The sequence below is a fragment of the Necator americanus genome, chromosome X (assembly GCF_031761385.1).
Source record: "Necator americanus strain Aroian chromosome X, whole genome shotgun sequence".
NCBI lineage: Eukaryota > Metazoa > Nematoda > Chromadorea > Rhabditida > Ancylostomatidae > Necator > Necator americanus.
The window spans coordinates 27,183,705-27,196,472 of NC_087376.1; the positions used below are offsets into that span (position 1 = coordinate 27,183,705).

A 12,768-nucleotide genomic window follows, 5' to 3' on the forward strand; every position below is an offset into this window, starting at 1 on the left:
CAGAAAAAGATATTTCGCAAACTACTAGGAGTATCTTGGAAAGTTTCAACTTTATACAACATTGAAAAAAAAACTTTAAACACCCTAACTATATGTACCCGTTACTAAACGCCAAAATAATTTGACGTCAATTAGTTAGGTACAGCAAAATATTTTGTTCCATATCACATAATAAACACTGGCGGTTAGCAAAAGAGGATAACAAAATTTGAGACAAAAGGAAGATGGGCCATCGAATGACGCGGTGAAATGGAACAATGTGGAAACGATTTAGTTAGAATTAATGTTGGAACCGTAATGCATGAAAACAAGGGAACACCAACAATGTTATTCGAAAATGACGAATCCGAAATTGAAAGCGGCCACGTAACATAGATATCGTAAGAAGTGGTAGTTATTTGAAAATATTACGGAACGTTCTTAATCGACTCGATATTGAGAAAATTCGAAAGTTTTGGTTGTTTACAACAAGCATATATACGACAAACAAAATTGGTGTTGTTACGTAGTACCTAAGAAAATAACCAGATGATGAAAATAGAACAGGAAAAACATTCAGCTGCTTGGTGCCTTCATTGCAGTTGTCGAAGCGTAGCACTGTTAGCACACCGCGGATTAAAAGACAACCATATATTCACGAAAGGGACAAAAGCAATAAAAATGCTAATGACCACATTACACTTACTGCACTGCCATTCCATATTGAAAGAAAGCATTCCTATATTTGAAATGGAAGAAGAAAACAACTTAAGAGAAATGCTAGAAACATATGTGCACTGTTTTCAAGAAATGATTAAACAAAAATGTTGTAAGGAAAAGAGAAGCATTTGGCAGGACCTCGACCTGAAACAAAAAACAAGTGAAGGAAATCAACTCTCATTCAGTCGCATTTAGGGAGGATTGGATGCTAAGCGTTTTTTTAGAGCTAAAATTTTGGAAATTCGCCATTTCAAGTCAATTCATGGAAGGTTTTCCTCTGGAAAGTTCAAGCCATCTATTCATTCGTCGAACCAAACGAAAAAAAAATTGACTAGGAAATGAGAATCGTGGTAATCTATGACCAAACAGCAACTTTATCGACTTTTATAGTTTTGTTTGACATCTAACACATGAGTAGCAAATCACCAGCGCAATTTGAATGAAGAGAGAAAAACGATGAAATAACATAAACAACTTGCCACGTTTATCTAGCTCCGCCAAATATCACTCTCGTTCCTCATGAGGAGGTGTGCAGGGAGTACAAGGAGGGCCATCAGTTCCATCACCACGTGGAATCGCAACCGGACTCGAACAGTCATAGTGTGCAAGACGCATGGCTAGCTTAAAACAGGGAAAAGAATATGCGAAGGAAGTGTCATACAGTTTTCTTTTTGCAAAAAAGAAACAGTCGCATGGGAAAGCGAAAATCTAGTCATAACTAGTGGACCAAAATTAAAAGAAAAACTTTAAAAAAGTCTGCAAAGGGGCTCTCTCTAGAGGGTAGATTGATTTAAAATGCTTTAAAGCTTCGGCAGCTACTTCAGGAGGTTCAAAGCATGAAGAAACATTGGGCATTTAATTGAGAATATCGACAGAGAGGTTTAATTGGAGACGTAAAACAAAACTTCCGTTTGGGCTGCCTTTTTTTTTGATTTCTCCAGTGTGTACTTCACACCTCAGAAACAAGCCTATTCCCTTTGAAGGGCTTGTCTATCGTACAAAAATTCCGTGATTATGTCCAAGAATAAGAGTGGTGACCTGATCAACAACAAAAGGAGCAAGATGTTTGTAACGTATTTGAACAAGCTCATTCTAAATCCAATAAACTCACCCTTTCGTTGACATCCATCCCCATAAAATCGTCAGCCATCTAAAAAATACATAAATGAGACATTTCCATAGTGAACGTATGCCAAAAAAGTGGTGACATACAGTTTGAATTGGAGATGAAGTCGAGAAAGGATTGTATCCGGTAGGTGAGTTGGCTCGGCCGAGAGGAGCACTCGCTAACTGCTGGGTAATATCCAAAATCCCGTCGCTATCAACAGCAATGATACACCAAATCGCCTCTGCAAGCCGATCAACATTTGAATAACATTTGTAAACATGTAAATAAGCCAACGAAGAAAACTAAGTGAGGATCTCTCACACAATCCACAGAAATAGTGCAGTGGTGTTCTCCTTAACAACGAGTGAGTAAAAGAAAATGGAAAGGTCAATGACAGTTGGGAAACACTAGGTGTTCTAAAAACCGAAGAAATCATTATCAAACCGTATTTTCAAATATTAAAACTAGCAAACTATAGATGCACATAACTGCACTAGCTCCTCCTCGTCCACATTCATCTATTTTTCACTTGGAATTAAGAATAATATGAAAAAACGAAAATTAAGTAGAAGCTCCAAAAAGTGCAAGGAGTGAGATCTAAATATAGTCTCGCCAGAAGGAAAGATGCGCAACTAGTTTCACTTAAATAGCTTCTTTATCCATGAAAAATGTTAATCCCCATAATTTCCACCAGTTTGGTTAGAGATAGAACCGCATTCGAATGATTTCCTTGTTGAGACCGTGCATGTAGAAGAGAAAACCCACTATTGTAGGCGAATCATTTACTAAAATAATTCCTGAATGGGGTTGCGATGAAGTACTGAGCATTGTGACTCCCCCGAAAAAAAGAACGACGCTGTCATTAAGACTGAATAGTAACCATGACTTAAGTTCATATAAAACAAAACATAACCCAAACGGAATTAAAGAATTTTTGATAGTACAGCTAAATGGATCCAACTGAAGCAAGATATTTTCTTTACTTATCGAACAGGAATGTTATTAATGAGTTTCTTCGAAGCAAGAACGTAACGAACGAACGAATATTTTAAAAGCCGGAAGAATGCAAAGTGCTAAAAGAGAATAGCCGCTCACCAAAAATCAAAGAGGAAAAGAAATTGTTCGTTAAATGCCATACAGTAACTACTAACCTCCGAATGGAACACTCTGAGGCGTATTCAGCTGCCAACGACTTTGATAAATCCCTGGAGTCGGTGGACTGATCATTTCTACAGTTAGTTCTGCTTCACCTCCTGGACCAAGACATGCCACTGGTACACGCCGATCACACGAAAGTGGAGTTCCTATGTATGATATCAAATAATAACACAAATAATGTCCACAAATGTAGTCAATAATTCATAGTAGTAGGTTTACCATCCACAAAGCACAAAGCAGTTCCCTGGGGCCAGTGAACTCCTCCAGTATTTTTCACTCGCCAGGACTTCACAAATCGTGTTTTCGGAGGAACAGATTCACCCTGAAGGAAAAGTAATAAATAAAGAGATAGAAAGCCGCGTGAAAATTGCGTACAGTGAAAGCAAAGAAGCGGTTTTTAAAATTAAAGTCGAAAAAAACTTCAGAGAAAAGTTAGGTTTTTAATGCGGGATGTAGTCAATAAATCAGAATAGCACCAGAAAAAAATGAATGAAGTTGGTGAGTGAAGTGAACGACACTTCGATCAGTGTTTCCCCAATATTTTATTACATGATTCTAATATCAATGTAACATTATCTCAGAGCATCAGTAAATACTCTCAGGAACCATATTATCCAAGAAAAAATATTTAACGCAGAATTTGATTAAATCATTTGCGGATTTCAAGAAGTAAATTAATACTGTACAACTACTTCAGGTACCCTTTATAACTCCATATTCCCTCGCAATAGAAAATTAGATGGAAAAAAGTAGTATACTAGTGAAATTCTCAACTACTTCCAAAATATTTCGAAAAAGAGAAAGTAAATGTGAGTGTGGTCGAGCATAAAGAAGCATATAAACCTACTTCGCCAATAGTGACGTCCTTAACTAACTGCATATTGAGGAGAGGTAAATCGAGGCCAATTTCACCGACATTATTCGTATGTCCGTGATCATAGTATGCGCCTACAGCATCCTGCAGATTCCTGAAAAAAAAAGAAACGGAAGTGCACAAGCAACATAGCAAACAAGGAGAAGAGTAACCTTCATAATTGAGACAATAAGTGACAAGGGAAATAAATGTGGAGAAAAAGAAATAGAAAAGCATAGTACATTAGATAACGAAACGTACCAATTTGACATATCTAGGAAGAAAGCACATAATTCCGGGGAGAGCGAAACATCTCCGAGAATGCTTTGAAACTGTTTCACTAGCACCTAAGATATGGAAGCTCTTGAACGCAATGCAGGTAATATATGAAAGAACTGACCATGAAAACTACGACAACTACAAAAATATGACTTTAAGCTGAAAAAAATTGAAAACAATAAATCACAACCTCCTTGTCGCTAGTCCCCAAGCAGGACAGCTGCCGAATGAGCATATTGTCAATGTCGTCGGTATCCATTAACTGAAGAAATCAATGATTGCTTATAAATTGGAGGTTACAGAGCAATGACAAATAAAAGACAGAGACGCGTTAAAGGAAAAACAGCTTAATTGCAGCAACAAACTTTGTTAACAGCTGCAGATAAGAACTGAATTCAAACGAATGAAAATTCCATTCGAAAATTTAGATATATTTGTAAAGTGCATTGTAATTACCGTTCATAGAAAACAAATAGTTCTAGAAGTGTCATGGATAACAAACAAACAAGAACAACCTAAATAACAAATGTAAATTCTATTTATTATAGTGCGACTATAAACTACGTCCAGTGGAGGAGAAACTTCTAATAAACAACGAAAAGTACGTGAAAAGTAGGGCCTAAAAGTGTATACGAAAATTGGACAAAATTAAATTTCACTAAATAAGGAAAAAAAAACAAATCGGCAAAGCACATTCACAGACTGAGAACAAGCGAGTTGCAACTGGAACAAACTAAAAAAAAATCTGAACACTAAACAGTTATCAGTGGCCCAAAAAATAACACAAACATAACATTCGACATCATAAAAGCGACGATGAGATGACTCTACAAACGTGTCATCATTACCACCTCTTCCCGAACAACTGCTAAAACAAACATTCCATTCACCTGCATGATAATTCGCAATGAAACATGCGGCTTGCAATTTGTTTTTATTCAACGACAATAGTTCACAAAAGTGTGCGCGTTGTGATTGTTGCTTGGTGTATTGTAGGTTATAAACACCACAATGTTCTCAAATAAAAGTAGTTTATGTTTTGCTAGGGATATGTTGTTTAGAGCCAATATTTATGGAGAAGTGATATCGACAGGCTTATGTAGTGAAAGAATATCTCTGGTTTCGCGGAAGCTGCTCTTACAGTGCGTATTCGTAGTTCCGAATGACTTTATTTTTCCTTAACTTGCTGCACTAATAAGTAGACAATATTTCCATAGAAGGGGGAATATTCGTGAGCTGAAATTCATTAAGAAGAAAACAGTTGGGCGTTTGTTGTGGAGTATTTTGGAATTCGTCCTTTGAGGTGCACTTGTTTACGGCCTATTGTTCGCTTCATTTTAATCCGATTACTCCAGCGTTTTGCAATCAATTCGCGGGATGGAACGAATACAAAAGAAAAATTTTAACAGAGCTTCCGATCTGTAAGCGAAAACGTGCACTTTTCCATAATTTGCATCTAATTGAATGCAAATTCAAACAGTTAGCATACTTGCTCGATCGATGCCGGAATGACCCTCCTCCGCTTTTCCCGTTCTGAAGTTGCTGAATTCTCACTACTTGGATCAACGTCACACAGCACGTCACCACTACAGCATGGTCAAAACAAAATGAAACCCAGTATTTTTGAAGCGGTGAGGTAGAGCGTTAGAGCGTAGCAGTTAGGATCGAGGGAGCACTCTTGGTTGTACCATTATTCGCTGTAGTTCGGCGTGTCCCACCCCGATTCCAACCGCTTTCTCCACCGCTTCGAGCGCAACCCCTTACGAAATTGCACCGTGCTTCATATCGTGTTCAGTCTGGCACATATATTTATATTTATATCTATATATGCCAGACTGAACGTCCGACTAAAGCCGGACTTCGGGCTTATTGTGGTGTTCGCTTCGATAACTTTCACCGATCAATAAAAATTAATAGTAGTGGCACTTTCTGTAAAATTAGAATTGTTTTCTTCTATCAATGCTTTCTTCAATTTTTCCCCTCGAAAATTTAGGCTGATTTCAAAGATGAAAGATTTCATAGTTTTCCTCCTAAACGCGGTTGTTCCACATTTGGAGAACATTCAGACTTGATTATACATCTACATTTCTTTAAAACCTCCAGATTTTGGGAACATCATCTAAAGTATGAGTTCCTCTTTTTTCTCTCAGCAAAGATTTTAATGTTAGCTTTAGAAAAGATGTCAGCAACCTCAGCATAACATGCCGGGAAGGAGCCATAGAAAGCAATTTTAACGTACCACGTAAGAGCTCCCGCGCACCAATCCGAAGCAGTGGAACCCCTGCCATCCAACCCTATAGCTTTCTGGCACCGGCTCACCAATCCGACATCGTGGGACCTGTCTCCCTCTCTTTTTGGAATATCGTGACTGACACACACATACTAAGACGCACACGTGACAGGATAAGTCCGTTATTACATAGCATGATGGTTTGCAAATTTGGAAGTATTTATTCACCCTCACTAACATATGACAGAAACTAACTTGCCTTATCGAAGCCAACATACATAGTGGCATAGTTCATAGTTTTGCGATAATTCGGCACCTGATCGGCGCCGAATTTTGCATCATTATGAGGTATTTTCGAACACAGAAACACAAACACACGTATATACCACAAGCGAACTAAGCGCATTATTATATGGTTTGACATATATGGAGAGAGAGCCCTACTCAGTGTCAAGCGTGGTGATGAGACACCACCCTCTCGCCTCTTGTACACGATATTGGTACTGAAATATTTCAGTTACTAATCTATTCCATTTTTAGTTAAAAATCTATGAAATATTTTAAAATACTGATTAAAGCACATAACGCGATAAAAAAGAACAGTCATATGCATAGGTCGAATTAGAGAAGAAAAAAAACCGAAAAATCAACATTTTGTTCCTACAATATGAGGGTGGGACGACGCAGGTTTGACACTCAGCTGAGTTTAATTTTTGCAAAAGAGCTAGAAACTTGAAATCACTTCTAAAAGATGAAGAATTCAATTATACGTAGTTTTCAGTAGTCTAAAAGTGAACTTATTGGAATTTAAAGGCAGCATTCCACGAATCTGACGTGGTGAGGTAATCCGCGTTAGAAACTAGAGATGGTGTTGTAAATGGCGTTATCAGGTGGGGTTCCACTCAACTCTACCTAATCGTTATTAAAAAAAAAAGCGTGGGAACCGCTATAGTTCCTACGAGAAAAGCTAGAACGCTCTTCTATGTATACGTTCTGGTCCCCTTAGCAGCCTCTTCATTGGTTTTACTTGAATAGGCAGTCGAGGAAAACTCACTGCCCTTTGACAGCTGCGCAGCTGGACGCAGCGCGTGTACGACGGTGGCGCGCTGCAGCTGAAATCGTCGTGAAAAACGGGGCCTTTCACGCCGTTTTCTTTTTACGATTAGGGAGAGATGAGTGGAATCACTCCTGATCCCACAATCTACATCCGATCTCTAGCTTCTCCAGCGGTTTTACTCACTGCGTCAGATTCGTGGTATCCTGCCTTTAATGACCAAAAAAGCTCAGATTCTGTGGACATTATTAAATCTAGGGGATTGCGAATAACCTCGTGCTAAAAGGACCTAGAGAAGTACTTTGGGTGACTTTTTGTAAGGGGAAGTTTGCACTACAAAATACTCACGTCTCTGTTTTTTGAGGCTTAGTTTTTTTTGGGATTTAGATGGGACAAATGTTCAAATTTTTCGACTTTTTTTTGCATTTTTCCCATCTAAATTTTGAGAGAACCTGAACGTCCGGAAAGGAGAAATTTTGCACATAGAGACTTCGCTTCGATTTCGAGTCGCTCTCTCCTAATACATGGTTGATTTTCTAAAACACAGTCTCGTCTTTCTAAAATGAGAAAACAGGTCAAAATCCCGACTTTTGCTTGCTCCTCGAAGTGTGATCTTGAATAAAATGTAAAAATGTAAAATGTAAGTAACTTAGTGCGAAGCATATCACCTTCCACTATGTTGCAGCTGAGGAGTTCCTCTATCAGATGTTCTTATCGATCGATTTTGTTCCAGTGCTTCGCCGTTTTTCCACAAAGATAATGGGTGCAAAGATGGAAAAAATGCAGTTTTCCCATCATTGTCCTATATAAATCCCAAAAAGCCTAGAGGGGGAGGGGAAAATACGGCGATATGATTGTGTTGCAGTGCAAACCTTACATGGTTGATTTTCTAAAACACCGTCTCGTCTTTCTAAAATGGGAAAACAGGTCAAAATCCCGATTTTTGCTCGCTCTCCGAAGTGTGATCTTGAATAAAATGTAATAATGTAAAATGTAAGTGTGTGAAAAGTACCTGACATATTTTTCCTGGTCCTCTTATCACGAGCTTATTCAGGGTCTTCCAAACGTAATAATGTACGCAGAATCTGAACTTTTTGGTCACTAATTTCCATTAAATCCACTTTTAACTGCGCAGTACTATGTAAAATTAGATTCTTCTTCTAGTAGTGGTTTCAAAATTCTGCCTTTTTTGTAAAAATTTGCCTCACCGGGTGTCGAACCTGCGTGATCCTATTATTACATTTTCGACACGTTGTACATTTTCAAAAAAAAAGGCGGGGGCTCCATACTGTCCTACGCCTGAAACTAAACATAATGTTTGTAATTTATGTAGCGACTTAGTATTATTCATTGTAATATTTCATAATAAATGTAATTATCTAATACTACGTAATATTTTGCCCTGTTTGTCATGTTATTCTTCACGCTCTGCTGCCCACCGCTCATCCCTTACGACATTCTTCCCATGAAACCTCCTCCTTCTACGACTCCTCGATGGAAAAATCCCATCACACGCTTGATTCTGGCCCTACTCCATTGGGGACTATACATTGAGATTAAAAAACGTAACCCGTTCACCCGGAGATCGGAAATTTCGCTATAAATTAAGCGCTGGCTAATTAAATACTAGCGAAAATAGGGACTAATGAGGAAGGTGCGCTCTATTTTCTGTATTAGGTGATTGCACAAGTTTGCGCCGGATCCAAAGATGAACCCCAGCAAGTGAAATTTTGAAAATAGTTTCATTAGTCAAGTACATCAATATCCTCCAATTTCTTTACATTTGTCTTCCAACGATCTACAAAGTTGTGGATTCCATTTCTGAAGAAAGAGCGTGGGTTTTCTTGAAGAGGTTGTGAGGTGGTTCAGGATAGCTTTCTCGGACTTCACTCAAACTGTTCTGTAAGGAACGGAACAGATAATATTCGGGAGACGGAATAGCTGGGGAGTATGATGTATGCTGAAGGATTTTCCATCACAGCTCGTGCAATCTGCGAGAAATGACCATATTCACATTCAGTTGAGGTTATTCTTTCCAGACAAATCGATATCCATAAATTGAGCTTGGAAACGTATACAAGCTTTTTCAAACGACAAAATACGATCGAGTTATCGGTTCTCCACTCCTCAGCAATCACATCAGTTGTTATACTTGGGTTTTCTTCCACCAAGGTACTCACAATATCGTCGTCACTGTCAGAAGACTGTCCAGAGCGAAGAGTTAACATTCCAAAGTGAAATGCTCATTTCGAAATCTACTAAAATTGTTTTTATTTATCCAGAGAGCAAGAGCAGGGTCCAAATAAACGCTCGAAATGTCTTTTTTGTGCAGACCCAACACTCAAATCTTTCCGAATTTCGTATAGCATTACATCCCGCAAATGAACTTTTCAGTTCTCCTTTAAAGGCATCACCTCACGGATCTAAGGTGGTGCGAATTTCAGGTGGAATATTCGTATATGGGATCGTAGATTATAGAGAAGGGGGTGATTCCGTTCATTTCTTCCTAATTGTCGTAAAAAACGGCCCGAAAGATACGACTTCGAGCGTTCCGACGCGCTATTTTCTACAACGAGTTCGATTGGAGCCCACTCTTGTGCATGCGCCGCATCTTCCGGGCCGTTTTTTACAGTAATTAGGAAGAAATGGATGGGAACACCCTCCTCTTCATAATCTACGACCCCGTATAGGAGCTCTCCACCTGAAACTCGCACCACCTCAGATTGCCTTTAAAGCACCCCAAACGATTCAGTGCATGCAAAAAAGCAAACGGAAATTCTGAGTTCAGTCACGCCGCACGTTTTAATGAAATCTATGCTTGAGAATCGGGTAGGGGCTTATGCAATTATCCAATATATATGATATTTATCAAAACAAAACTTATTACCACGAAATTGTCAATTGTAAAACTGTTGGTACTGTCATGATTCGTTTTCCCCCGTGTCTGCAAAGTCATTGCACATTATAGAGAAGCCACTTTCTTGTATGCAAAGCACCGTTTGCTACCATGTAGCGCTAACAGTTAAACGCCCTCTTTAGTGAGTCGTAAAACAAAAAAGTCTAAAGTAGTATCAATTAAAAAATGTATTGAATTCCTTGAATTCTTTTCAAGGAGGTTCAGAAATGAAACGAAACAGTAGACGTTCAACTTTGTGCATGAACAAAATTTGAGTTCTCCAACTTGTTCTAATTGAGTGAATATCAACAATTCTGGAGAATGTGAGTGAAAATTCAGACAAAAATTCTTCTCGAATTTTTGAATTAGATTTGTTAACTGGTGATTCCAAGAATTTAATAGTAAAGAAAAAAATCAAAGTATAACTTTACCTTTCTCAGGAGATCTTCGTTTAGATGACATCGAATGCAAGTACATAGGTTTCTTCGAACACTGTGATAACTTGACATTCTTGATTTCAAAGTTCATATGGACTTAAGCTACAGCCCTTCCTTTTTTCATTTCGACAACTTTCTAACGATTAAGATTTTCATTCTGATTATTTGAGAACTCAACAGCACGACTTCATCGGTTACAAATTGTGTTTCACTGGTAGTAGCAGCTTTGCCGCTAATTCTCACATCATCTGACCGCTCAGTTCTTCATTTGTGGCTCATTGATGTTCTAAATTTTTGAGACCCACCGATGCGTCAGTCACTTGAACTAATAAAGTATATATTTTCTTCTACAAAAACCACTGAGTTTTTTTTCTCAATTTTTGATAATTTACGTGGTATTAATAGATATCTCATAAAATTCAGTTTATTTCAATCATTAGTAGGTCAAGTATTTCTTTCTAATTTTAGTATATTTAGATATTAGGAAAGTTTATCCAAACATAGTATAATATATATTAGTATAGCTAGTGTAGCATATTTAAACATTAGGATAGTGGTAGTAGCTAATTTTGATTCACCTCCAATCGGACAAGCTATCGGAGAAAATGCGTTCGATTTGGATTTTCCGCACTCCCGACTAAATTTCCCGTAATAAACGTTGATCATTGACATGTTTTCTTTGATTATTTGGTTAAATACCACTTCCTCGCGTCATGTATGTATATTGATGATAAACCGACATTACTATCCATACAATTTATAGTTTGTTGCTTACTGAACTTTTTGTTTATTCGACATTATGATGCAAAAGAAGATGATAATTATTCCGACAAGCAAAGTATCATGATATATAATAACGAGCTTAGTCCGTGGTGTGTGTGTGTGTGTGTGTGTGTGTGTGTGTGTGTGTGTGTGTGTGTGTGTGTGTGTGTGTGTGTGTGTGTGTGTGTGTGTGTGTGTGTGTGTGTGTGTGTGTGTGTGTGGTGTGTGTGTGTGTGTGTGTGTGTCACGAAATTAAAAAAGGGGGTGCGACGGTTCCACCCGGCGTCAGATGGCTATAAAATGAGTTGCGACGGGTCCAGCGGCGCCGGATTGGTGAGCCGGCGCTAGATAACAATAGAAGGGGTGCAACGGGTCCACCGGAGTTATATACCTAGAGAAATGGGTGCGACGGGTCCACCGGCATCGGACTGGCATGGCGACGCCAAGTAGCTATAAAAAGGGGTGCGACGGATCCACCGGCGCTAGATACCTATAGAAGGGGGTGCGACGGGTCCACCGGCGTCGGGTTGGCGCGCCGGCTCCAGAAAGCTATAAAACGGGGTGTGACGGATCCACCGGCGTCGGATCGCCACAAAATGGGGAGAGGCGGGTCCCGTGGCATCAAAATGGCGCGCAATGACTTCGTGTGCATGTCACAAAAGGTAAATGGGATGGCTCATAGCTATGGCCACTGAGCGCGTTGCTTTTCAACATTATCACTCCTAAGCGTGTCTATTTCTTTCTCCGTTCGCCTTAAGATGGTAGCATGCCTTCCTCAGAAAGTGGAAGATGCATCCAAACGGCTACTTAAATAGTAGCGAGCAGTTTACATGATCTGACGTAGAACGTTATCGTTATCTGTAGGATAACGTCTTTCACGTCATTTTGTGCTGAAACATCATTCATTGATAGTGCATGGAGGGTAGCAGGAGGAAAACCCAAATTTCGAGAAATACTTCCAAAGTGTGTATACATTATACTGGAATCGACGGAGTGTTTGAAGCTAAAGTTTGAATATTCTCCAAATGTAGAAATGATGCAGTTAGAAAGAAAAATATGACATCTTTTGCCTTTATTTATAATAAAAAAAGATGGAGAAAGATCGCCAGAGATGCACAAGTCTAATTTCACAGAAAAGAGCACTAATATTGATTTTCGTTGATCAGTGAAGGGGAGCGAAGCGAACGCCACAGAAAGTCTGAAGTCCGGCTTTAGCCGGACGTTCAGACTGGTTTAAAATAAAACGCAACACCTAATTAATTGCATATTCAACTAAGGCTCCTGCCACTCAA

General features: G+C 38.9%; 1 protein-coding gene across 2 annotated transcripts; it reads right to left on the minus strand.

Annotated features, from left to right (window-relative positions):
- Positions 1-793: 793 nt before the first annotated feature.
- RB195_025669 (uncharacterized protein) lies at positions 794-9,609 on the minus strand (the record flags this gene model as incomplete). Of its 2 annotated transcripts, XM_064213908.1 has the most annotated exons (10): positions 794-843; positions 1,179-1,187; positions 1,242-1,320; positions 1,811-1,849; positions 1,912-2,048; positions 2,959-3,111; positions 3,185-3,287; positions 3,813-3,933; positions 4,080-4,165; positions 4,288-4,356. In XM_064213908.1, 10 exons carry the CDS (start codon positions 4,354-4,356, stop codon positions 794-796), a joined length of 846 nt encoding a protein of 281 aa, XP_064069789.1. The 2 variants fall into 2 exon arrangements, with proteins under 2 accessions (XP_064069789.1, XP_013305678.2); XM_013450224.2 differs by lacking the exons at positions 794-843; positions 1,179-1,187 and adding an exon at positions 9,562-9,609 and having other exon boundaries at positions 1,204-1,320; positions 4,288-4,359.
- Between the last annotated feature and the right edge of the window lie 3,159 nt (positions 9,610-12,768).